The 25000-nt window shown below is 47.5% G+C and overlaps 1 protein-coding gene across 1 annotated transcript in view; it reads left to right on the forward strand.

Annotated features, from left to right (window-relative positions):
* mycbpap (mycbp associated protein) overlaps window positions 1-25000 on the forward strand; it is a gene marked incomplete at both ends in the record, with an annotated part of 83632 nt that overhangs the window by 29442 nt on the left and 29190 nt on the right. Inside the window, 4 exons of the mRNA XM_084318204.1 lie at window positions 7753-7859; window positions 10516-10624; window positions 19521-19716; window positions 22105-22292. Of these exons, the coding sequence (XP_084174330.1) occupies window positions 7753-7859; window positions 10516-10624; window positions 19521-19716; window positions 22105-22292 (600 nt within the window). The remainder of the gene's footprint in view (window positions 1-7752; window positions 7860-10515; window positions 10625-19520; window positions 19717-22104; window positions 22293-25000) is intronic.

Raw genomic sequence — 25000 nt, forward strand, 5'->3', positions numbered from 1 at the left:
CACACACACACACACACACACACACACACACACACACACACACACACACACACACACACACACACACACACACACACACACACACACACAAATTACAGTTATGAAATCCTGTGCGTGTGTAGCCATAGGGAAACGGTGTTGTGAGCCCAGGAGATGGGACCAGACCCGCCACAGCTGCACGTAGCATTACAATAAGTCCATTACTGTGGGGCCTGGGACACAGTCTGCTCTGTGTCACGTACTCCTCTCTGCACAGAGGACACTCATTAACACCTATCTGCAAAGAGGACGCTCATTAACACCTCATTAACACCTATCTGCAAATAGGACGCTCATTAACACCTCATTAACACTGATCTGCACAGAGGACACTCATTAACACCTCATTAACACTGATCTGCACAGAGGACGCTCATTAACACCTCATTAACACTGATCTGCACAGAGGACGCTCATTAACACCTCATTAACACTGATCTGAACAGAGGACGTTCATTAACACCGCATTAACACTGATCTGAACAGAGGACGTTCATTAACACCTAATTAACACTGATCTGCACAGAGGACGATCATTAACACCTCATTAACACATCATTAACACCTCACCACAGAGGACGCTCATTAACACATAATCAACACATCATTAACACATCATTAACACGTCATTAACACCCAATTAACACATAATTAACACATATTTAACACACAATTAACACATCATGAACACATCTCTGCACAGAGGATGCTCATTAACACCTCATTAACACATCATTAACACTGATCTGCACAGATGACGCTCATTAACACCTCATTAACACACCATTAACACGGATCTGCACAGAGGACGCTCATTAACACCTCATTAACACCGCATTAACACATCATTAACACATCATTAACACCTCTCTGCACAGATGACGCTCATTAACACCTCAGTAACACCTCAGTAACAGCGCATTAACACATCAGTAACACATCATTAACACATCATTAACACCTCCTTAGCACAGAGGGCGCTCATTAACACCTCCCTAACACCTCTCTGGCTCTCTCTCTCTCTCTCTCTCTCTCTCTCTCTCTCTCTCTCTCTCTCTCTCTCTCTCTCTCTCTCTCTCTCTCTCTCTCTCTCTCTCTCTCTCTGTCTCTTTATCTCTCACACACACAGCTGGGTTGGGTAGTAAGTGATTACACATAACCAGATTACACATTCAATTCACAGTCATTCAATTATAGAAATGTACAAAAAAAATTATGAGTTCGGTTACTGAGAAAAATACAGTGATCAGATTACTGATACTTTAGAAGAAGCGATTACTTGTTGGATTACGAGCATACAAAATGAAGAACACAAGAGTCATTACACACTACTTACAGTAATGTTAGTACGGAGCCCCTTCCTGGGGTCAGCCGAGAAATAATCTGTACTCTCGGTTTACAAATCTGTACTCTCGATTTACAAACCTGTACTCTCAGTTTACAGATTTCTAAACAGAGAGTGCAGATTTCTAAACAGAGAGTGCAGATTTCTAAACAGAGGGTGCAGATTTCTAAACAGGGTGCAGATTTCTAAACAGAGGGTGCAGATTTCCACATGGATCTTTCTTTCCCCCTCCTCAGCTCCGTAATGTTAGTCGTGATCGTAGATGTTGATGGCAATAACGTCACTCAACAGACCGCCTGTGAATTGGATTAAAATTGTCCGTCTCACCCAGTGGTGCAGTCGTAATATGGGCCAAGGCCAAACGCCACGTGCACGCGCGCTCCCGTGCACGCGCACGCGCATACATGTTCCCTCGGTTGCGCACAGAACAGATGATACAACTTGTCTCATCCTTCCACGGGAGATCAAGCAACCCCCCACCTACAGGGCTTGTATTTGGTTGTCGGTATCCTATTATTATGCAAAGTCTAGGTGATAAGTGCCGGCGGCCGGGGTATACGGCGCGACGAGTCATTTTTGTGTAGCCGGCCGGCACTTATCACCTAGACTTTGCATAATAATAGGATGCGCGTACTTCTGCCTCAGTGACGAAGCCCAAACGTCGTTTGACCGCGTATGCCCAGCACTGCACCCCTGGTCCCACCCTTCGATTCTCTACATAAAGGCAAAGTAATCCTAAAGTAATCGGGATATGTTACTCTGTTACACCGATTAGGTTACCCATCACAATTGTAAGCGGGGCAATCAGAAAATCTGTAACGGAATACATTTAAGCAACCAGCCCACACGCACGCACGCACGCACGGACGCACGCACGCACACACGCACGCACGCACGCACGCACGCACGCACGCACGCACACACACACACACACACACACACACACACACACACACACACACACACACACACACACACACACACACACACACACTGATGATGATCAAAGAGAAGATGTTAGCAGCATGTTTTGTTCTTCTGGCAGCCGACATGGTGTGGTGTGATCTGGGGGGAATGACAACAAGACAGACATATTGCCCTGTAGGGAGCTGAAAGACCCAGGTATTCGTGACTGTAGGACAAAGGGAGATAGGGAAAAAGGGAGGGAGGGAGAGAGAGAGAGAGAGTGAGTGAGTAGAGAGAGGCTGAAGGTTTTGGTGTAATGGAGTGTATGAAGGAGAAGGTCGAGGGGACAACATTCTCCTATGCAGAGAGTTGGATGATGGTCCACGTGCGTCAAACATCTCTCCAAAAAGGAAGTAAAAGTAAACTAACCGGTGCTACCTGTACTAAATAATATTATTTTCCATTTGCACTCTGGTTGGATGCCAAACATCTTTTCGTTGTACTGTACTTGTGCTGTGTAATGACAATACATTTTAATCGAATCGAATCTAAACTCACAAATGTTTAGACATGTCTTGGGTTATTTGTGATGCTCTGTATACATCCAATTCAAACTCATAGCTAGAGCTGCCGCGATTACCGCATTACCGCGGTATCGCTGTTACATCACGGCCACCGCAGAGTAGGCTGAATACCGCGTCACCGCTGTTTTTTATAATAATAATAATAAATTACCCGCCTCTCGTTGGGCTTGCGGCTCTGCAGATATACCCTACCCATCTATCGAGGTTCCAAGCGACCCTATTGGGTACCAGAAAAGTCACGTGAAACATTGCAGACCACTGATTGGTCAGAAGAGAGACGCGTCACACGTTGTAGTGTCACCACCAATCGGCAAGCGCGTATTAGGTTTTTACTTCCTGAATGTCAGATCATCACAACACGGCTAATAACGTTAGCTTTAACTCTCCGCCGGAGTGGACTACGATCGCTCCTAAGGAGTACTAAACGAGACATAATGATTTTACTGTCTGCAACGAATGTTATAATAAAAGCCCTTCGTTCTATACACTTGTCTGATTGAAAACTTTATTAACAGACCGCAGAATGGGACAACTCAGCACGCTCTGAGCAAAGAAAGGAACTGAGATATGAATAGAGTATTGCTTGCCTTGCTATTGTCCGGTAAATACGCTGATGTTATTGAACGTATAACTATATAATGTTAATGCCACAAAACGAATGCCTTTATTATAAAGTAGTAACTTTATAGTAATAATAATAAGAAAGGGTCGGGGGGGTTAGGGGTAACCACCCCTGCCCGCGTCACCGAGTGAACGGCGCACGACCAGAGGGTAAACTTCGAATCCGTGTTTCACTTTCAATAACTAATGCGTGCTTGCCGAATCCCAAACAATATTCATGCTGCAAAGTCATCCTCTAAAAATAGACATTTAGACTAGAGGCAGGCTATATGCTATAAAGAGTAGACTACTACTAAAAAAAAAAATGCATTCAAACTTTTTTTTTAAATTTTTTTTGTGCATGCGGTAATAACCGCGGCGGTAGGAAATATTTTGCAAATTTGTGCAGTAAGGAAATAATCAATACCGCGGCAGCTCTACTCATAGCCATATTTTCTTTCAAACTAATTTGGTGGCACGTGTCTGGATGTGGTACAGATTGCTATGACGTACAGGTTGTAGAGGCAGGGGATGTTGATCTCGGGATGTTGATCCAAACCATGCGCACATAATTTTTAAGTTGAAATCCTGACCAAAACAATGAAACAGGCGACATTTAGTGGTGTTTCTGTGGTTCTCATTCAAGCTGGATCAAGACCTTTGGTGTTTAATGCTGTTGCATACCTAGTTAGGCGACGTGTCCACAGATAGCGTTTTTTTCAAGGCGGACCGCTTTGAAAATCAATAATATGCATGCCCAGAGCGTTTCCATAGCGTTTTCCAGAGCTTGCGACTCCCGCGGCTCAGCCACTTGCTCGATTTTGATTGGTCGGTCGAAAAAAGTTACCTTGATGAGCGGCGATCCTCTCCAAAAGTTGAACTATTTTCAACTTTATGCGCTGGGAGCGCTACGCCCAAAAAACGCTAGCCGCCGAGAGCGCTAATACGCGAGGCGCGGCGCTGGGAAACGGAGCTCGCCTGTCGCATCTTTAGCATAGAAATAAATGACAGAAAGGAGCTGGCAACTCATAAAAAGCTGGCTGTCGACACAGCCCCTTAGGCAGGGGCGGAGCTATAGGCGAGGCTGCAGAGGCAGCTGCCTTAGGGCCCGCCCACCGTCTGGCGGGAGGGGGGCCCGGGCCCAGGCCCGGGACTGAATGGAGTTGCCGTTCGCGTGTGGGACTGGATCGAACGGCAACTGGTAACGGCAACTGGGACTGGTGCGTTTGTTTTGATTCTAGGCTCCTCCCGTTTTGCCAGTACTGTGGTACGAGTACGACTGATAGCGTGTGGTTTAGGAACAGGGCGTTTTGCACAAATCCAGCGCTCCCTTTCCTTGGCTGTGACGTAGCCACGTAAGTCTCACAAGCAGCGCGGAGGTGGGAAGCGGTATTTTTCTCTGATGTCGCGTTCACGTTACGTGGGAAGAATCGGAAGAACCAGCTTCCGACTGGGAAAAACCATTCACGTCAGCCTCCTAGTTGTAATTCCTACTAGGACATATGGGATTTCATTTTTTATAGACCCCGATATCTCCCACTTCGCGTCACGAATTGCGGAAGTATGGATGTGGGCGTTTTGATCGAGTCAATGCGTGAAGGCTTCCTAGTTGTAGCAACGAGATGTCCTCTGGTTCTTCCGCTTCTTCCCACGTAACGTGAACGCGACATCAGAGAAAAATATCGCTTGCTAATGTTGCTGGGCAACAAGCTATGTCCAACATAATAAGTCACCTGAAACATCACCACCGCTACCATGGTGTATTAAAATCCGACGACGCCGAGCAGCTAAAGGGGACATTTACCGAGGACCAGCACAAAGTGTGGATATATTATGATTTAACAAGTCTTATCTGTCCAGGACGATGACAACATTATTGCAGGTAAGCTAACTACTAACGTTATCACGGTAGCTTGGATGCTAACTAACGTAATGTGAATGAATGAAAACTTTATTTAACAGATTGCAGAATGGGTACAATACAGTACGGCTCAATACACACAATTGTTAAGGGGATGCAGACCAGAGAAAGACGTTTGTCTTGTTTACATCAGGGTCCCCCATTTTCAATTCATAGTGATCATAGAAAACATATACGTTACCACCTAGCCACAATCTATGGTATTTCTAGGTTACCACATGGGTGGCGCACGTGAACACTTTGTGAATTATGTGAGGGTGTATCATGATGATGGTAATTTGGCACTTAACGAACATTACCTATCTCTTTGCCGTTTTGCATAGTGCACTGCATAGTACCAGAGATGACAAAAGTTATGTGGTAACATAGGTCGCATCACTGCCAGTAGTCTGCCTATTACCCAATTCTGACTCTGGTATTAGTCAACTAACGTACTGTTAGCCAGTTAGTACTGTTAGCCAGTTAGTACTGTTAGCCAGCTACTGTAATAACAAAACTGAAATATCTAATGATGATAGTCAATCATAAAGACAGAAAACACTCTCATCACAGACAAGCTGGATCTGGCCAAATACCTAAACATGTCATGGTGAATGAATGAAAACTTTATTTAACAGATTGCAGAATGGGTACAATACAGTACAGCTCAATACATACAATTGTTAAGGGGATGCAGACCAGAGAAACACTTTCGTCTTGTTTACATCAGGGTCCCCCATTTTCAATTCATTATAACATAATGACATACAGATAGACAGTAGTGCTACATCTATACATGACATACCAGATTTGCAAATACAGTACTGTTTGTGATACGAAAAGAGTCCAGAAAAGAGAGTATATACATTTGACGTATTATTATTGTATTGTGATATGTTTTGTTTCATGTTGGATTTTTTTTTTTTTTTTTTTTTTAATAATACAATACATATCGGGGGGGGGGGGCCGAGCTGTCAATCTCGCCTCGGGGCCCGTGGGGCATTCCAACCGCCACTGCCCTTAGGTATTGAACATATTCACACGGTGGCCATTTTGCACTTATGTCATGCTCAGGGTGGGATTCCTTTCCAGTTTCCACCCTGTTCCCACCTTGGAATCCCATCCTGAGCATGACATAAGTGCAAAATGGCCGCCGTGTGAATATGGTCAATATGGACTCCGTGGGCGACATGAAGGCAGCTAGGTGAAGGTGAAACCCGAACCATGAAACGTTGGGGAGCATGTCTATGTTCCCCGGGTCCTATGTTCCCCGGGTTCTATGTTCCCCGCTTTGATTGATTGATTGATTGAAAATTTTAGACCACCAGCCCTGATTCCAAACTCTAACCTTAACCAGTTCGAAAGAGGGCCTAAGCTTAAAGGATAACTCCACTATTTTGGGAAATTAGCTTATTTAACATCTTCCCTGGAGTTAGACAAGAAGATACATACCTTTTTTGTCTCTGTGCGTGCATTTTAGCTTTGGGAATAGACGCTCCGTTAGCATAGCTTAGCTTCATCACTGGAAGTGAGGCAGGACAGTAGCCTTACAGTGCCTTACAGTGTATTGCAAGGTCTGACATTGACCAAACTTGATATGCATGACCTTGGTGGGCTCTAGGTCAACTCCTGCAAAGGGGGTCAATGTCAGACTTTGCAATCAAAAGTTAGGGGGCTAATAACCCTTGCCATAATTTCAGTGCGCCCCCTAACTTTTGATTGCAAGGTCTGACATTGACCCCCTTTTCAGGAGTTGACCTAGAGCCCACCAAGGTCATGCATATCAAATTTGGTCAATGTCAGACCTTGCAATACACTGTAAGGCACTGTAAGGCTACTGTCCTGCCTCACTTCCAGTGATGAAGCTAAGCTATGCTAACGGAGCGTCTATTCCCAAAGCTAAAATGCACGCACAGAGACAAAAAATGTATGTATCTTCTTGTCTAACTCCAGGGAAGATGTTAAATAAGCTAATTTCCCAAAATAGTGGAGTTCCCCTTTAACCGTTCTAAACAAGGCGGACATTAATAATTAATAAAATAATAAAAATTAATACAATTTTCAATCTATTAATCAATCAAAGCGGGGAACATAGAACCCGGGGAACATAGGACCCGGGGAACATAGGGATGATCCCAAACGTTGCATGGCTTCATCCAGTCTGACCCTGGAGACTTCCGTAAGACTTCATTCCTACCCTGTCCTCCCAACCTGAGCACCATATTACTGCCACTGTGTGAATATGGTCAATTGTCTCTCTCTCTCTCTCTCTCTCTCTCTCTCTCTCTCTCTCTCTCTCTCTCTCTCTCTCTCTCTCTCTCTCTCTCTCTCTCTCTCTATCTCTCTCTCTCCCTCTCTCTATGTCTCTCTCTCAACAGGACATTAATGGATTGGAGGTGATTTGCTCAGCCGAGCCGTTTACCAATGTCACAGTGGATCGGAGCCTCTTCGTGGAGGAGGAGGAAGAGCAGGAGCAGGAGAACCTGTAAGAAATGTCATACTAACTGACTCACTGACTGATTATCCTGCTGACTTAAGCTGGTTGCACATCATCAGGATTCTGCTCCTCACTCTCTGCAAGGTACAGTGCAGAACAGTGGAGGCTGCTGACCAAATTTTTAGGTGAAGCACAAATTATTATATTATATTATATTTATAAAACATCCCCCAATGTGTGTGTCAGGAGTGGCTGGTGAGTTCAAAAATTGGGGAGGACGGGAGAGATAAAAAAAATTAATAAAGAAGTACAGACACAGTGTGGTTATGAAGACAGCAGACAGACACTACAGTTAAAGACAACAGGCACTAGTAGTAAATACCTTTGAGTACGCCTCACTTACAAACATCACATCAATAGCTATAGGAGAGAGGAGGAGGAGGAGGGGAGAGGAGGAGGAGGAGAGGGAGAGGAGGAGAGGGGAGGAGGAGGGGAGAGGAGGAGAGGAGAGGAGGAGGAGGAGGAGGGGAGAGGAGAGGAGGAGGAGGAGGAGGAGGAGGAGGAGGAGGAGGGGAGGAGAGAGAGGGAGGAGAGAGAGGAAGAAAAGGAAAAGGGAGGGCCACAGCGGACCAAAATAAATCGCTCGTTACCCACAGAAAGGCAGAACGCATACGCACGCAGTAAAATACAGTCAATTAAATCATAATCAACACAGACCCGCCCCACACAGCTAATAATATAAAAAAAATTATTAATTTCACTCACCATTGACGACGTTACTTCTTAGGAGGAAATAGTGTCCCTGTCGCTCCCATCACTTGTAAATTAAATCCATCCTTCGCTCTTTTCTGATGAAACGTTCAATGACCTCCTCTGCAGTTGCAAATCCAGCAATGCAACAAACAGCAGTCCTTTGTGATCTAATCGATCCTTCATTTGCGTGAGGATGCTGTCGAAATCCACTAAACATTGTTCTGTTGATGCGTGACACACGTTCCATTTTCGGGACTCCGACTCCGACAGTCCAATCCGGCAATCACGTCAATTACACTACTTCAACTGAGATAAAAAAATATATATCATCAAACGATGCACAATAAGTTCATGAACAATAACAAAACACTTCACCCTGGGCCTGGTAGCTGCAGTGGTAGCCCTTTAGCTACGTTAGCTCCAACAAGTTAGCTTCTTCAACTGAGATAAAATGATTTTGTAAACAAAGCTGCAGAGCCGCAGTGTAGGAACCATTCTCTGATTGGATCTCAAGGCTGTCAATCATTCAACCTCCGTGTAGCTGCAGAGCAGCAGAGTTGGCACCATTCTCTGATTGGATTTCAAGGCTGTCAATCATTCAATCCCCCATTCAATGGCAAGAGTTTAAATGCACGGACCGTGCTTAGATGACGTTAATAGCCTATTTTGAGTGGCTATTATTTATTATTTATTTAATCCCGGGTCAACCCGTGCAGAATTCTGCACCAGTTTTTACTGCAGCCATTACTGCAGTGCAGGCCTGAGCTCAGAGCTGTCAATTTTGGCCATTTTTGAAGAAAAAAATAATTCACTGGCATTTTTTTTACAGAGGAAAACATTTATAATAAAATAATAATAATAATAATTAAAAAAAAATATATATATATATATATATATATATATATTATGTAAATTAATAATAATTAAGAATTATGAGTGAATTTGTGTTTCAGGTGTTCCTCCACTGGTGCAGAATCCTGCCATGACCGCGGTCCACTTCTACTGAGGTGACAAACCTCGAAACTAAAAGATTCATTTCTCAGAGTCACCTCTGTTCACATCACACAGAACTGTAATCTCATTGTCAGCGATTTTTCAAAAGGTCAGTCGCAACCAGGGCATGTGAGCGGCGCGGCGTGAGAGCGGCGCAGGGAGCGGATTGGGCGGTTTTGACGTGAGCGACGGTGTGGGTTTTAAAATGGGTCGGCGCGACATCCGGAGCGAGAGTTCTCCTCCGCTCCAATCCACTCCGGGCCGCTCACAGTGGTTTAACACTGATGTAATATACATGTAGTACAATGCCAAAGCAACAGGTGGCGATGTACAAACATGAAGGCCATTTTCAACCAATGAGAAGGGTGAACCGTCACTCACATCCTGCTAGACCAAAGTATATTCCGCCATTGTTGTTGTCGTTAGCTTACATGCTAACGTGAATGGCAGCGACCATAGCATTGTGGCTAGGCTAGCTACCATCGCTTAGTAGAGCTAGTTGAATGGATAAACAACGTTATTTAACATTGCAGAATGGGTACAATTACAATACGGCTCAATACAAACAATTGTTAAGGGGCCCAGGGGGTGTAGACTGTTGTAGTTTGGTCAAATCAAGCTAATTTACATCATGCTCCAAAAAAGATAAATTCTGCTGAGCGAGCTGTGGAGCGATGTGGAGCGGGGAGCGCTTGATTCGTGAATGAAGGTGAGCGGTGAGCGGAGCGGTGAGCAACTTGGGGAACCAGACGTCTAGAGCGAAGAGCGGATTTTTCGAGCGCTCCGCTCCGCTCACATGCTCTGGTGGCAACCGCTGTCTCTATGGGAAAACAATGAGCCAGCCAACGCACAGCTATTTTACTGTCTGTCTACTGGCTGACTGACTACCTCTCTGTACATCTGACTGGGTGGCTGACTGATTGACTGACAAATGACTGACTGATTGTTCTGTCCTCAGTGACCCATTAGGTCAGTATGATGATGTCCTGCCGAATGCACTGCTGATCCCTGCTCTGAGGCTGTGTGGCCAGCCAGCCCACTGGACAGGAAGCCCTGACACTCACCAGGTACAGTACATACAGTAGAGGCTGTGTGGCCAGCCAGCCCACTGGACAGGAAGCCCTGACACTCACCAGGTACAGTACATACAGTAGAGGCTGTGTGGCCAGCCAGCCCACTGGACAGGAAGCCCTGACACTCACCAGGTATGATCGCCTGATCTCTCAAAAAATAATGGCTGGATTGTCATCAAATTTGCTGTGAACATTCATGTACCCAAACGGAAGATACCTATTGAGTCTGGTGAGCCCTGCACGATCTTTCAAGTAGCGTATATAATTTCCACGCATATTCATTCAAGGCAGCCGAGACGCCGAGACACAGAACACGTTGGTAATGACAGGATTCAGGTTAAGAATAGACACAATTCCCCTATAACCCTTTCACTACCACACTACCAAAGGGTTAACCCCTTCACTGCGACAATACAGAAGGTTAACCCTTTCACTGCCACATGACAAAGGGTTAACCCTTTCACAACCACACTACAGAAGGTTAACCCTTTCACTTTCACTACCACACTACAGACGGTTATTGAGGAACAATACCTAGTGTGGTAGTGAAAGGTTAACCTTCTGTAGTGTGGTAGTGAAAGGTTAACCTTCTGTAGTGTGGTAGTGAAAGGTTAACGATAGGTTATGTAGATAACCTAGTTATATTAGTATTGGCTGAGCGTCCCTCTCTGAGCCTTATGAGATATCCCTTATCTCCTATGATACCTATTGTATCTCCCACAAACAAACTACATGCACCCCACCTGTATGGGGCCCCGCCCCCATGGTGGCACCGCCCATATAGCAGTGACTCTGGTCACCAAACACTCTTCCTCGCCAAAACCCGTCCCAGGAAAAGATCCCTCAAGAGGGAACTCAGGGCCGCGCAGAGCGGGACGCTCAGCCAATACTAATATAACTAGGTTATCTACATCAGGGGTTCCCAAACTTTTCAGGCCGGGGCCCAGAAAATAAGGCGTCAGAGAGCCGCGGCCCAATGCACATCGTCTGGCTTTTTTTTTTTTTTTTTTTGCCAGGCGACCGATTTTTTAAGCCAAATATCACTTCAATCCTATTAAGTTAGTTCAAGTTAGTTATTCATTTATATGTGCTATTTATGAGAGGGCTAACTTGTTGCAAAATAATAATGATAATAATAATAGCCTCATTAAAATACTATTGTTGCTTCGGTTGTTTTCAGCGTTTTATGTGCATAATCTGTTATTTAGTTTGAAATGTTCGTTGAAATAAGTAGATTTTTCGTTTTTGTTTATTTATTAAGTTAATATAAAACCATATAGTCACATTTTAGAATACAATAGAATAGAATTTTAGAATACAACTAGAAACACTGTCCTGGCCTGCTTCTAAGTTCAGTGGCCTGACAAAAAAAATAAAAATAAAAAAAATAAAAAATAAAAAAATAAAAAATATTTTTTTTTTTTTTTTTTTTTTTAATCATCTCGCGGCCCACCCGTGGCTGCTCGCGGCCCACCTTTGGGTCGCGACCCCGACTTTGGGAACCACTGATCTACATAACCTATCGTTATATATCGTATTTGCTTCGTGTCCCGCTCTGAGCCTTATGAGATAATGGGGAAGAGCGGACGCGAGGCCCGACAAATGTACCCCCTGAGGACCCGTAAGCCCACATCAAGGGGTGCGGGGAGCCCTGTCACCCCATCCTTCCTAATGAAGGGGGGGCGCAGTCAACTCCACCTGAATGCGAACAAGAGGGAACTAGAACCCCTTGAACACACCGTACAGGCGGAACCACGTGTGACTCAACACACTGAGGCCCATACCCATACACTCCTGCTACCCGACCAAAGGACGGGAAGCAGGAAAGGCCACAGACCCCAGAACCGCCTGGGAGACAGAACCCCCGGTCATGTCCATGAGGTAAAACCTTACAAAGGGGCCCGGGGAGGACCATGAAGCCGCAGCACAGATGTCCTCCACCGAGGCCCCACCCAGGAGGGCGGCAGAGGCAGCCACCCCACGAGTGGAGTGCGCCCTGACGCCCCCAGGGGGATCCTGCCCAGCCAACGTGTAGCAGAGGGTAATACCCTCGCACAACCAATGGGACAGGCGCTGCTTCGACAGTGCCTTACCAGCACGAGCCCCACCGTAACAGACAAAAAGCTGGTCGGTAACCCTGAAGTCCTGAGTACGGCTGAGGTAAATCCCCAAAGCACGGACTGGACATGACAGGTGAAGGCCCGCATCCAACTCACTAGCGTGAGGAGGAGGACGAAAAGCCTGAACCACAATATCCCGGGAGCGGAAGGAACTCCGGATATCCTTAGGCACGAAAGCAGGATTAGGTCGCAGAGTGGCACCGCAATCGGTCCGAAAAGACAGGCAAAGATAGGACGTACCGAGAGAGCACAGAGCTCACCTACGCGTTTAGCGGAAGTGACAGCCAGTAGGAACGCGGTCTTGAAGGACAGCTGTCCCAAAGGCGCCTGCTCGAGCGGCTCAAACGGGGCCAAGGACAACCGACCGAGGACCAACTGAAGATCCCAAGTCGGAGCCAAGGAGCGTTGCACAGCTTAACACGTCGAGCGCCAAGCAGGAAACGCTTCACAAGAGGGTGGCTGAACAAAACAGTCCCCTCAAAACCCTCATGATAGGAGGATATAGCTGCCGCATATACCCTCACCGTCGAAGCCGACAGCCTACCAAGAAGAGACTGGAGATAACTCAGAACAGCATCCAGGGGGCAGGAGACTGGGTCCCAGCCCCCCCCCTTACACCACTCTTGGAACGCACGCCACCTGCCCGCGTAAACCGTGACAGTGGAGGGAGCATGCGCACACCGGATGGTATCAACCACAGAGGGATCCATCCTCTCCAGACTCACCCTCCCACCAGCCACACCACCAGGCGTTGACCCAACACCGGAGGCTGGTAAAACACGCCGTTGTGCTGTGAGAGAGCCGTCGCTGACCACGGAATGACCCAAGGAGGAGCGACCAGAAGCTGGATTAAGACCGGGAACCACACTGACGTGCCCCGGTCCGGCGCGACCAGGATCACCGTCCTGCGCTCCCCCCGTATCCGCTCCAACAGCTGACTCAACAGCTGTACAGGAGGGAAGGCGTACAGAAGACCGGGCGGCCACGGAAAGGTCGAGAAGGCATCCACCCCCAAGGGGGGATGATCTGCTCGACTGAGCGAGAACCACAAGGGGCACTTGTGAGAACGTCGGCACGCAAACAGATCTACCGAGGCCTCCCCGAACCGATCCCAGATCTGTCTGACTATGTCGGAGCAGAGTTCCCACTCGTCGCGACGAAGACCGCCCCGAGACATTATATCCGCCCCCACATTCTCCGTACCAGGAACGTGGAGTGCCCTCAGACTGTGCAGCCTGCGGGATGCCCACAGCAACAGTTCGCGCGCCGCCCGGAGCAGGCGGGCGGAACGAGTCCCACCCTGCCTGTTGATATACGCCGCCGCCGTCACATTGTCCGTCCTGACCAAAACGTGCCTGCCCACCACCAGGTGGTGGAGCCGTTGGAGGACCAGAAGAACCGCCTTCAACTCCAACACATTGATATGCAGGGTAGCCGGGCCAGCATGACCTGTCCAGCTGCCCCCCACTGCATGGGTCCGACACACCCCTCCCCAACCTGTGAGAGAGGCGTCGGTGAAGACCGTGACGTGTGAGCCCCTGCTGCCCATGGGGACCCCAACGGAGAGGATACCCAGCCTCCTCCAATGGGCGAGGTCTCCCCATATCGACAAAGGAACCGTCAACCGTTTCCTTTTGTCCCTCACCGGATCCATTCTCAAAGAGGTAAACCACCTCTGTATCCTCCTCATAAAGAGGAGGCCAAGAGGAACCACCACGTGAGCAGCCGACATAAGGCCCAGCAGACGCATCACCTGCAGCGCCGTAACCGTCCCTCCCAGACGGAAACCCTCGAGCGCGCGACGGAGAACCCACCGACGCCGCTCCGAGAGGGTCGCAAGCATGGGCTCCGACCTCAATGTCAAGCCCAAGTACTCCACCTGTTGACTGGGAAGAGGGGTACTCTTCTTCCAATTCACAGCAAAACCCAGGCTGGTGAGGAATTCCACCACTAGCCGAGTATGAGACCTGGCAACCTCCTCTGAACGGCTGAGGAGTAGAATGTCGTCGAGATAGAATAGGACTCGTATCCCCTGACGACGTAAAGGCCCCAGAGCAGCCGCCACGCACTTGGTGAATGTGCGGGGAGCCAGAGAATAACCGAACGGCATTCTGTGGTACTCGTACGCTACGCCCTGAAACAGGAACCGTAGGAACTTCCTGTGAGGAGGGAAAATAGGAACGTGAAAATACGCATCCTTCAGGTCTATGGAGGTGAACCAGTCCCCCCTCCTGACAGCAAGCAGAAGGAGTTGGACGGTCAACATGGGTTCCATCCTAGAGGCAAATCTTTCCTGTGACAAAATGGCATCCAATGTAATAAAAAAAGTCAACCAACGAACTAGATTCTTGTACCGGATCTCCTCTCTGGTAAACAAGAATACCCTGAAGACTCTGGCAGGAGCACTCATTCAAGGGTACTATGACTATGCGTGCACCTCATGGTACCAAAGCACCTCAAAGGCGCTTAAAACAAAATTACAAACATCACAAAACAAACTGGTCAGACTACTACTTGACCTGAACCCCAGAACCCACCTCACCCCTGCCCACTTTGCCAACCTAGGATGGCTTAGAGTAGACGACAGAGTACAGCAACTTGCAATGGGCCTGGTCTACAAGATACACTATACGACCGGGGTGCCCATGTACATGTCAAAATACTTCCCAAAGGTCAGTGAATACCACAACCACTACACCAGAGGAAGCTCAACAAATCATGTTAAACCCAGATTCGGCTCAAACAAGGGACTAAACACGTTTCGCAATTATGCCACAACAATGTGGAACGCCCTACCCAAAGCTGTAAAGGAATGTGAATCCCTGCCCACATTCAAAACCGCCCTTAAAGAGCACCTACGGGAGGCTGCAATTCGAAACTGGCCACCGTAAATGCCCAAAACCCCCACCACCTCCTAATAGACAGTCTCCTCCCCACCGCATGTATATATTCCCTCCCCGCCGTATGTATATTTCCCTCCCACCCACCCACCCCCTCCTAATGTACAGTCCCCTCCCCATCATATGTATATACTCTGTCAGGATCTAGGGGTAACAGTACTGTATATTTGAATACCGCCTATGTCACAAATGTATCAGTACTAAATACCTATATGTCCCTATGCCATAAATGTCATGTATGTTGTGTATGTCATAAATGTCTATATGAATTGAAAATGGGGGACCCTGATGGAAACAAGACAAACGTCTTTCTCAGGTCTGCATCCCCTTAACAATTGTATGTATTGAGCCGTACTGTATTGTACCCATTCTGCAATCTGTTAAATAAAGTTTTCATTCATTCATTCATTCATTCAACATCCTGAATGGTCTCGCTACAATCAACCGATTGAACGCGGACAGATCCAGTATAGGTCTGACCCCCCCTGTTTTCTTGGGCACCAGAAAATAACAGGAGTAGACGCCTGACATTGCGTCCTCGCTCGGGACCACAACGACGGCCTGCTTCGCCAACAGAGATTGGATCTCGTCGGCCAGGGCTGTCACCGCGTCCGACCCTAACAATAGGGTCGGTACCAAACCTGAGAACGGAGGATGGGGCTGTGCGAACTGCAAAACCAGCTACGCCTCTAACGTTCTCTGCATCCACCGATTCAAAAAGCATTCCCGTCGCCATATGTGAATATAATCCCACAGCGCCCCCGCCGCCAACTGACGCTGGGCCGCAAGGAACAGTAGATAGTTGGCCCGGTCCCCCCCGTCGTGCAAAGCACCCAAGGGAGGACCCCGACAGAAAGGGCCGGTTTGATACGGGAGGAGCTGTCACCAAACTTGTGGACACACACTCGCCCCCTGAACACCCCTCCAGCGCATGCTGAGGAGTCGTTCCGCAGCTAGACACGCAAGGCATGAGGACCCCATGGGCTCCTACACGCCGAAGCCCTGCAGTGATATTGCTACCACTCAAACCACGCTCGCCTCTCCTTTGCAGACCACTGCCGGTTTGACGGGAGTGGGAGGCAACAGCGCGATACCCCGCCTGGCGAGGGCGAAGCCGGGGTAACCCCTGCTGAGCATTCAACAGAAGAGGCACCGAGTCCCCCTGCCGACCACTGGCGCTAGTGGCAGCTGTAACACCAGGTTCCACCCACCCACAACCTGCGGTGTAGGAACCACGCGACGACGGAACATTCTCACGGACAGACCCAGGCTCAGCCATCAACTGGGTGTCAGCCCCTGCCCCCATGAGAAGCGAAAAATGGGGCCGCATACGCTTCAATGAAGGTTCGCGGCCCGCAGCCAAAGGAGAACACTCAGAGCCCCGCTTCTGAGGGTAACAGAAAGCGGATTGAACGGGGAGCGGGCTGCTCGCGGCAAAATGACGACGGGTTGGTATACCAAACCCGAAATCACCCAAAATGGCCGATCCCTCGGCCGCCAAGGCTGTCGGCCTCGCGATACCCTGTTGACTCTCCAACCAGGGCACCACTGGCGGGGGAAACATGGCCGCCTGTCGAGAATCTCGCCACAGTCGTTGACGAGACCGTGCACCCACCTCCGGCTGCACAGCGTGAGGCGGTGTAGGACCCAGATCAATAACCGCCTGCGCCTCCACAGAACGCCCAAAAAGACTATCTGTGGAAAAAGGAGTCATGAGGAGAGAAAACCTATCCTCTTCCCCAAGAGGAGACTGCTCCAACCAAGCATGCCTAACAACCAAAGTCGATAGCATCCGAATCCTCCCCGCAGTTATAGCTTGCGACTGAGTCAAGATCTCTATAACACCACAAACATGAATCACGTTTACAATGTCGGTCTGACCCAAAGACCTACAACCCGACGCCATCTTGGATAGGAAAGTAGCTAGCTGAGCCATAACACTGGCCGCCGCTAAATGCCATCCTGCAGCAGTATACCACTCATTCGTCCATACTGCCACCCTCCGAGCCGATATGCTATCAAGCATCGACCGGGCGGAACGTCGTTCATCCCCGCCTGGGCACAGGAAAAAAGCTACCTGGCTGCTCAGCCAAGGTACCCCCGGCCTGCACCCCGTTGTCAGCCCCTTCACCCGTAAAAAAGGTAAATAGAGCCCAGCAAACCCCCCCACATCCACCACCGACTGACCTTCATCAATGAAGCTGGCAAGAGGAGGGAAAAGCGGAATCCCGCAGCGGGGATTATCAGACATTCCAGCGTCAACATCAGTGTCAGCAGAAAAAGCAGTAGTAGCATTAGCGTTAACAGCATGTTCCAGGATCACCAGGACATCGCCCACTACAGTGGAACGATCGCCAAGCCGCCCCGGCCCTGGTGCCGAAACATACTCCACAGCACGACCAACACCGACATCGATGCCTACTGACACAGACCTCACCCTTGTACAAGCCGACCCGTTAGCCAAACCTTGTACGCTGCCCCTCGGTCCGTCGCCGTCAGCCGAGGAACCACCAGCATAGGTCTCATGCGTCGTCGAAAAACAAGCTCCGGAGAATCCAGGGAAACACAATCCTCCGGTAAGCCCTCAACATTACGAACCTTCCTTAATCTTTTCATCCTGCTAGTTATCGTATGGTGCACGCAGCCATTACGCTGGGACGAAAATAGAGGAAGAGTGTTTGGTGACCAGAGTCACTGCTATATGGGCGGTGCCACCATGGGGGCGGGGCCCCATACAGGTGGGGTGCATGTAGTTTGTTCGTGGGAGATACAATAGGTATCATAGGAGATAAGGGATATCTCATAAGGCTCAGAGCGGGACGCGAAGCAAATACGATATATAACCTTCTGTAGTGTGGTAGTGAAAGGTTAACCTTCTGTAGTGTGGTAGTGAAAGGTTAACCTTCTGTAGTGGTGGTAGTGAAAGGTTAACCTTCTGTAGTGGTGGTAGTGAAAGGGTTAACCTTCTGTAGTTGGTAGTAAAAGGTTAACCTGCTGTAGTGTGGTAAGGATTAACTGTCTGTAGTGTGGTAGTGAAAGGTTAACCTTCTGTAGTGTGGTAGTGAAAGGTTAACCTTCTGTAGTGTGGTCGTGAAAGGTTAACCTTCTGTAGTGTGGTAGTGAAAGGTTAACCTTCTGTAGTGTGGTCGTGAAAGGTTAACCTTCTGTAGTGTGGTAGTGAAAGGGTTAACCTTCTGTAGTGGTGGTAGTGAAAGGGTTAACCTTCTGTAGTGGTGGTAGTGAAAGGTTAACCTTCTGTAGTGGTGGTAGTGAAAGGGTTAACCTTCTGTAGTGGTGGTAGTGAAAGGGTTAACCTTCTGTAGTGTGGTAGTGAAAGGTTAACCTTCTGTAGTGTGGTAGTGAAAGGGTTAACCTTCTGTAGTGGTGGTAGTGAAAGGTTAACCTTCTGTAGTGTGGTAGTGAAAGGTTAACCTTCTGTAGTGTGGTCGTGAAAGGTTAACCTTCTGTAGTGTGGTAGTGAAATGTTAACCTTCTGTAGTGTGGTAGTGAAAGGTTAACCTTCTGTAGTGTGGTAGTGAAAGGTTAACCTTCTGTAGTGTGGTAGTGAAATGTTAACCTTCTGTAGTGTGGTAGTGAAAGGTTAACCTTCTGTAGTGTGGTAAGGGTTAACCTTCTGTAGTGTGGCAGTGAAAGGGTTAACCTTCTGTAGTGTGGTAAGGGTTAACCGTCTGTAGTGTGGTAGTGAAAGGTTAACCTTCTGTAGTGTGGTAGTGAAAGGGTTAAGTAAGACTTTAGGACTCGATACAGGATGTACTTACTTGTTAATAAGGCTGTTTTTTCCCCCTTCGTCTCCCTGTCCATCTGTCCATCTGTCCATCTGTCCATCTGTCCATCTGTCCATCTGTCCAGGGCGAGGTGGGGATCAGCGTCACGGTGACCTTCGAGGCCCTGGTCGGAGAGAGCGCACGCTCCCACCTGGAGCTACACAACGAGGGCAGCACGGCCGTCTACTACAGCTGGCAGCGGCTGCCCCTGCCGGACAACTTCCCCGGCCTCCGCACGCCCACCAGCATCACGCCACTGTTCTACTTCAACTGCTCCGCGGGTAACACACGCTCACATGCAGGCAGAGGCGTGGGGCGCGGGCGGGACGGAAGTCATCACTCAGCCGATAGTATCAGCACAATATGAGCCTTTTACCAATGTGCCGGGTGTTGGAGTGCTACGGATAAAGCAGCAAGGTTTTTTTTTGCTCTAGATTCAGATTCAGATCGTTTTATTTGCCATATGCAACAAGTAGGGATGCTCAATATTGGCTTTTTTACCGATACCGATATTGTCCAACTCTTAATTTCCGATACCGATATCAACCGATATCAACCGATACCGATATATGCAGGGTTTCCCCCCCAAAAAACGGAATAATTTCAGGTAATTAACATTACTTATTACATGGCGTTTTAACATTCGCCGAAATGCTTGATTGTGATTGGTCAATAGCGCTCGGTTGCCCCTGACAGCAGTGAATTATTTTTCGATAACTGACCGCTGGGTAAATAAAGGTTATAGAAATGTAAAAAAAAAAAAAAGAAAAAAAAAAATATTTTTTAAAACCGATACCGATATTTTCCGATATCACATTTTAATGCCAATATCGGCCGATAATATCGGACATCCCTAGCAACAAGTATACAATGGAATTCTTACTCTCCGTTTTGCTCCACAGCATAAAGGAATAAAAAAGCAATTAACAAAAAAGCAGGTATTTCTATACAATAAAGTGTATGCTGTATGTGCAATAACATAAGTACAACTAAGTAAAAGTAAATACAAATACAAATTAAAATAAGTACACATTCGACAAGTTAATTAAAGATAATTGTACATTATATTGATGCATGAGGGTGCAGTCAAGTGACTGAGCATTGTAGCAGCATTTGAGTCCAGTAATGAGCGGATTAACTGTTCATCAGGCGTAGTGCCTGCCTACCTTTGTTAGTTAATCAAGGCTATTTGTGTGAGACAGAGATCACTTTCTTATCCGTTTGGGGTTGAAGCAATAAGGTTTCAAAAGGTTTCTTTACGTGCCGGCCCCCCAGCTGTGGAACAGTTTATCTTCACATATTAGAGTTGCCCCAACCCTAGCGATCTTTAAGTCTTTGTTAAAGACTCACCTCTTCTGACTTTTCATTCGGGTTGAGCCGTACATCTGCGCTTCTACTTTGACTGCATTTTATATTGTATTTTTATTGTTATATGCGTAGTACTGTTTGCAGTACTATTTCTGTTTGTGTAAATTGTGCATCTTGTGTTGTATTTTTATTAGTATTGTATTTTCATTACTTTTGTACTTTGCATTGTGTGTGTGGGGTGACAGTGGCTCAGGAGGTAGAGCAGTTGTCTGGTAATCGGAAGGTTCGCGGTTCAATTCCCACTCCTCCCGGGCAGTGTGTCGAAGTGTCCTTGAGCAAGACACTTAACCCCTAATTGCTTCTGATGAGCAGTTTGGCACCTTGCATGGTTGCCTCCGCTGTGAATGTGTGAGTGAATGGGTGGATGTTAGGGGAAAAAAATTATAACGCGATTTGGATAAAAGAGCTATATAATTGCACCATTTATTGCAGCATTTGTTTTTAAATGTGCTATATAAATAAATCGGACTTTGACCTTACATTCAATCTTAACCAAACCTTTCCCCCAGATAATAAGTATAAGTATGTGGCTAAGTAAATATAAATATATTGACAGTGTCAGTTATTGGAAATGTAAGCTCCTAAATAGAAAATGTTGTCAAAAACATGTGGTATCAGTCTAGCCCTGCCAGAAACACCTGCCCTGACTTCCCCTGTCAGAAGTTGTTGTTTTGCTGTATCTTATCTCCAACATCGCCCTGTCATTCATCCCTGTTATTCATAATCAGCCAGCGCTCTGTCTGACTTTCCACTCTCTCCTCTCCCCCGTCCCCTCCCCTCCCCTCTCCCCCGTCCCCTCTCCTCTCTCATCTCCCCTCCCCTCTCCTCTCTCCTCTCCCCCATCCCCTCTCCCTCTCCTCTCTCCCCTCCCCCCTCTCTCCTTCCCCCTCTCTCCTCTCCCCTCTCCTCCCCCCTCCCCCTCTCCTTCCCCCTCTCCTCTCCCCTCCCCTCTCCTCCCCCCTCTCTCCTTCCCCCTCTCCTCTCATCTCCCCCTCTCCCCTCCCCCTCTCCTCTCCTCTCCCCTCCCCCCTCCCCTCCTCTCCTTCCCCCTCTCCCCTCCCCTCTCCCCTCTCCTCTCCCCTCTCTCCTCCCCTCCCCCCTCCTCTCCCCCCTCCTCTCCCCCCTTCCCTCTCTCCTCTCCCCTCTCCTCTCCTCACCTCCCCTCTCTCCTCTCCCCCCTCTCATCTCCCCTCCCCCCTCTCCCCTCTCCTCTCCCCTATCCTCTCCCCTCCCCTCTCCCCTCCCCTCCCCTCTCCCCTCTCCCCTCCCCCCTCTCTGCTTCCCCCTCTCCCTCCCTCCAGGTGTGATCCTGCCCGGTGACACCCAGAGGATGGAGTTCACGTTCAAGACGGAGTCGTTGGGCATCAAGATGGAGCTGTGGCGGCTCAACACCCGCCCCGTGCTGCTGGGAGGAGCCTCCATGCTGGTCACGCTGAGGGGCGTGGCTCTGTACCAGGACACTATGGCAGACCGGAGGAGGGACATCGAGGTACTCGCACACAACACGTCTGTCAATACACAGCGCTGCCTAATTCTATTGGTGTCAATGTGTCCTAGCATACTTTCACGAGAGACGATACCTTTCATGTGAGCCTGAGAAACAAGACACCACTTTGTAAACTACTGAACTACTGACCTACTAGGAATGTCTGACCACTAAGGGCGGGATCCACAAAGGGTTTGCGCAGCGTTTTTCCGACAGAAAGCCGGTGCATATCACTCTGAAACTCTGTTTGGTATCCACAGAGGACGCGCAACGGGCAAAATGAGGTGGCGCATGCGTTCCGTCAGCATTGCGTCCGGTGCAATTGCCGCGTATTTAAATGAGGTAATATGGGCGGAACATGTCCCCGTTCTATGCAAATGAGCCTCGTCGAAATCTGCTCGGTATCCACAATGGCCCGCGCCAATTGCACAGAGCAATTAATGCTATGCACCTACCGTCTTCACAGACATGGTGGTAAATAAGCGCTGATCCCTAAGCGCTATAAAGAGGCATCATGCCAGCGTCACAGCCAGCGTCACAGGTGTTCATGGCAGCAGTAATTGTTGCCAGACGCAGGCATCGTAATGCCAGGCGTGCCCGTGAAAGAATATTTCGAAGGAGAATATCACTTTTTTTTTTATTGAGACCGAAATCATCCGGAGACACAGGTTGCCAGCTCAATCAATCCTGGTCTACTGGATGAAATAAAGGATGACATTGAGCCATGCAGCCACCCAGAGATCCCATGCAATCGTATTTATTATTATTTAAATATTGTTATTTAACTTTGGCTTTCCCAATGTTGTCGGCATTATTGATTGATTGACTTTTAAACGAGATTTTGATTTTGCATCATGCTGCAATTTTAATTTGTGTTATGCATTGCTCTTGCTGCATGATTTTATTATGTATTCATATATAAAGCACTTTGAACCATGTATGAAAGGTGCTATATAAATACAGTTTATTATTATTATGATTATTGACTGCACTCACGTTCCAATTGTACCACCGCACACTCATATGCTCCAGAATAAACATTTGATTTATAACGTGTCGTCCCATGAGGAGTATAGATGCTGGAAGCAGGCCAATGAAACGTTTATTCTGGAGGATAATGCTGAGAGGTTCTATTATAACTAAACATTAAATACAACTTGCTCACTCAAAATATTCGTGAATTATAAAATATCTTCACTGGCACAGTGCCTTAATTGTCAAGAGGGGTATGTTGTCGCGGGAATTACAGTATAGTACAGTAGTATAAGGACGCTCCCTTACATTTCGTCCTGTACAGCCAGAATCTATGGACGGATTTTGTTGATTGAGGTTTCGTTGGAACAGCAGCAAATAGATCTGTGTTCGAGAACTATGCAGCCCCAGGCAAAGATAGCCTTTGCAAAGTGGCGTGATTTGCTCCAAGTCTGGCAGTGAACACAGTGGCGGCTCGCCACTGGTGGCGCTAGGGCGCCGACCCACCTGTTAAATGAGAGAAGAAGAAAAAAAAAAAAACGTTTTTGTTTTTTGTTTTATAGCCCTATAAATAATATAAACATGTTTAAAATGAATAATATTTACTCATTTTAAGTATGTTTGTATTTCCAATGCACAATATAACGTTATTATCTAAATTAAAAAAACACCGTTTTCATGGGCAGGAAGTGACGTTTTTTTTTATTTTTTCGTATTTCTCGCCCGGGCAAGAAGCGATAACGCTCTGACTGCGTGTCACAGTTTGATCGCTGTCTCCGTCACAGCCAATCAGTGCATACGGCGTTGTGCGTTGAAATATGACTATTATGTTGGAATCCGAGCGCGATTTGAAGCGGTCTAGGCAGCAAGCGTGAACTTCCGTGAAGAATTTTCCATAGCCGCATTTCGCGGAGACGCTCTCTGATTGGCCGACGCGATGCCAGTTTTTTTCCATTGCCGCATTTCTCGGGTTGGTTATAGAGAGAATGCAACTCAGTACTCGACTCGTCAACAACAACAGCAACTGTTACTACACTGAGCTTAGGCACTCTTTCAAAGTTGGTTAAGGTTAGAGTTTGTCTTAGAGCATGGCGATAGAACGCCAGGTAGTTTGCAGGCTGTTCGAGGCGAAAATGGACAAAGACACAGCTCTTGGCTAACTAACAACAAGCTATATTATGGAGGCAGTGTGGATGGACAATGGATGGACATCAACACAGGCTGGATGGACAATGCCATGGAGTGGATATACTTTATCAACAAGCCAACAACAAGGTAGATTAGCGATCTTAACTCTAGTTTAATACATGATACGTTGTCTACTGATGCCGCATAACGTTACAGCTACTGCTAGCTGTTAGCTCCGTTAGCTTAGCTGGCCACTTAATGCATGGAACGGAGTAACGTTAACGTTTAAACGTTATGTCGAGGTCATACAATACTACAGTCGACATAAGGTTAACGTTACCCCGTTTCCATGAAGTGTTTAAATAGCAGCAATCTTGTTGAAAATGTAACTACTAAAATGCTCTCTGATGCTGCTGATGCATAATGAATGAATGGTGAGTTGTTTAAAATGACAACATACATGTGTTAATTATTTGATTTGATTGATCCGAGAGACAGAGAGATCGTCTATGTTTGAATGAATGAATGAGAACTTTATTAACAGATTGCAGAATGGGTACAATACAGTACGGCTCAATACACACAATTGTTAAGGGGATGCAGACCAGAGA

This window comes from Notolepis coatsorum (genome assembly GCF_963971535.1).
Source record: "Notolepis coatsorum genome assembly, chromosome: 7".
In the NCBI taxonomy this organism is placed as follows: domain Eukaryota; kingdom Metazoa; phylum Chordata; class Actinopteri; order Aulopiformes; family Paralepididae; genus Notolepis; species Notolepis coatsorum.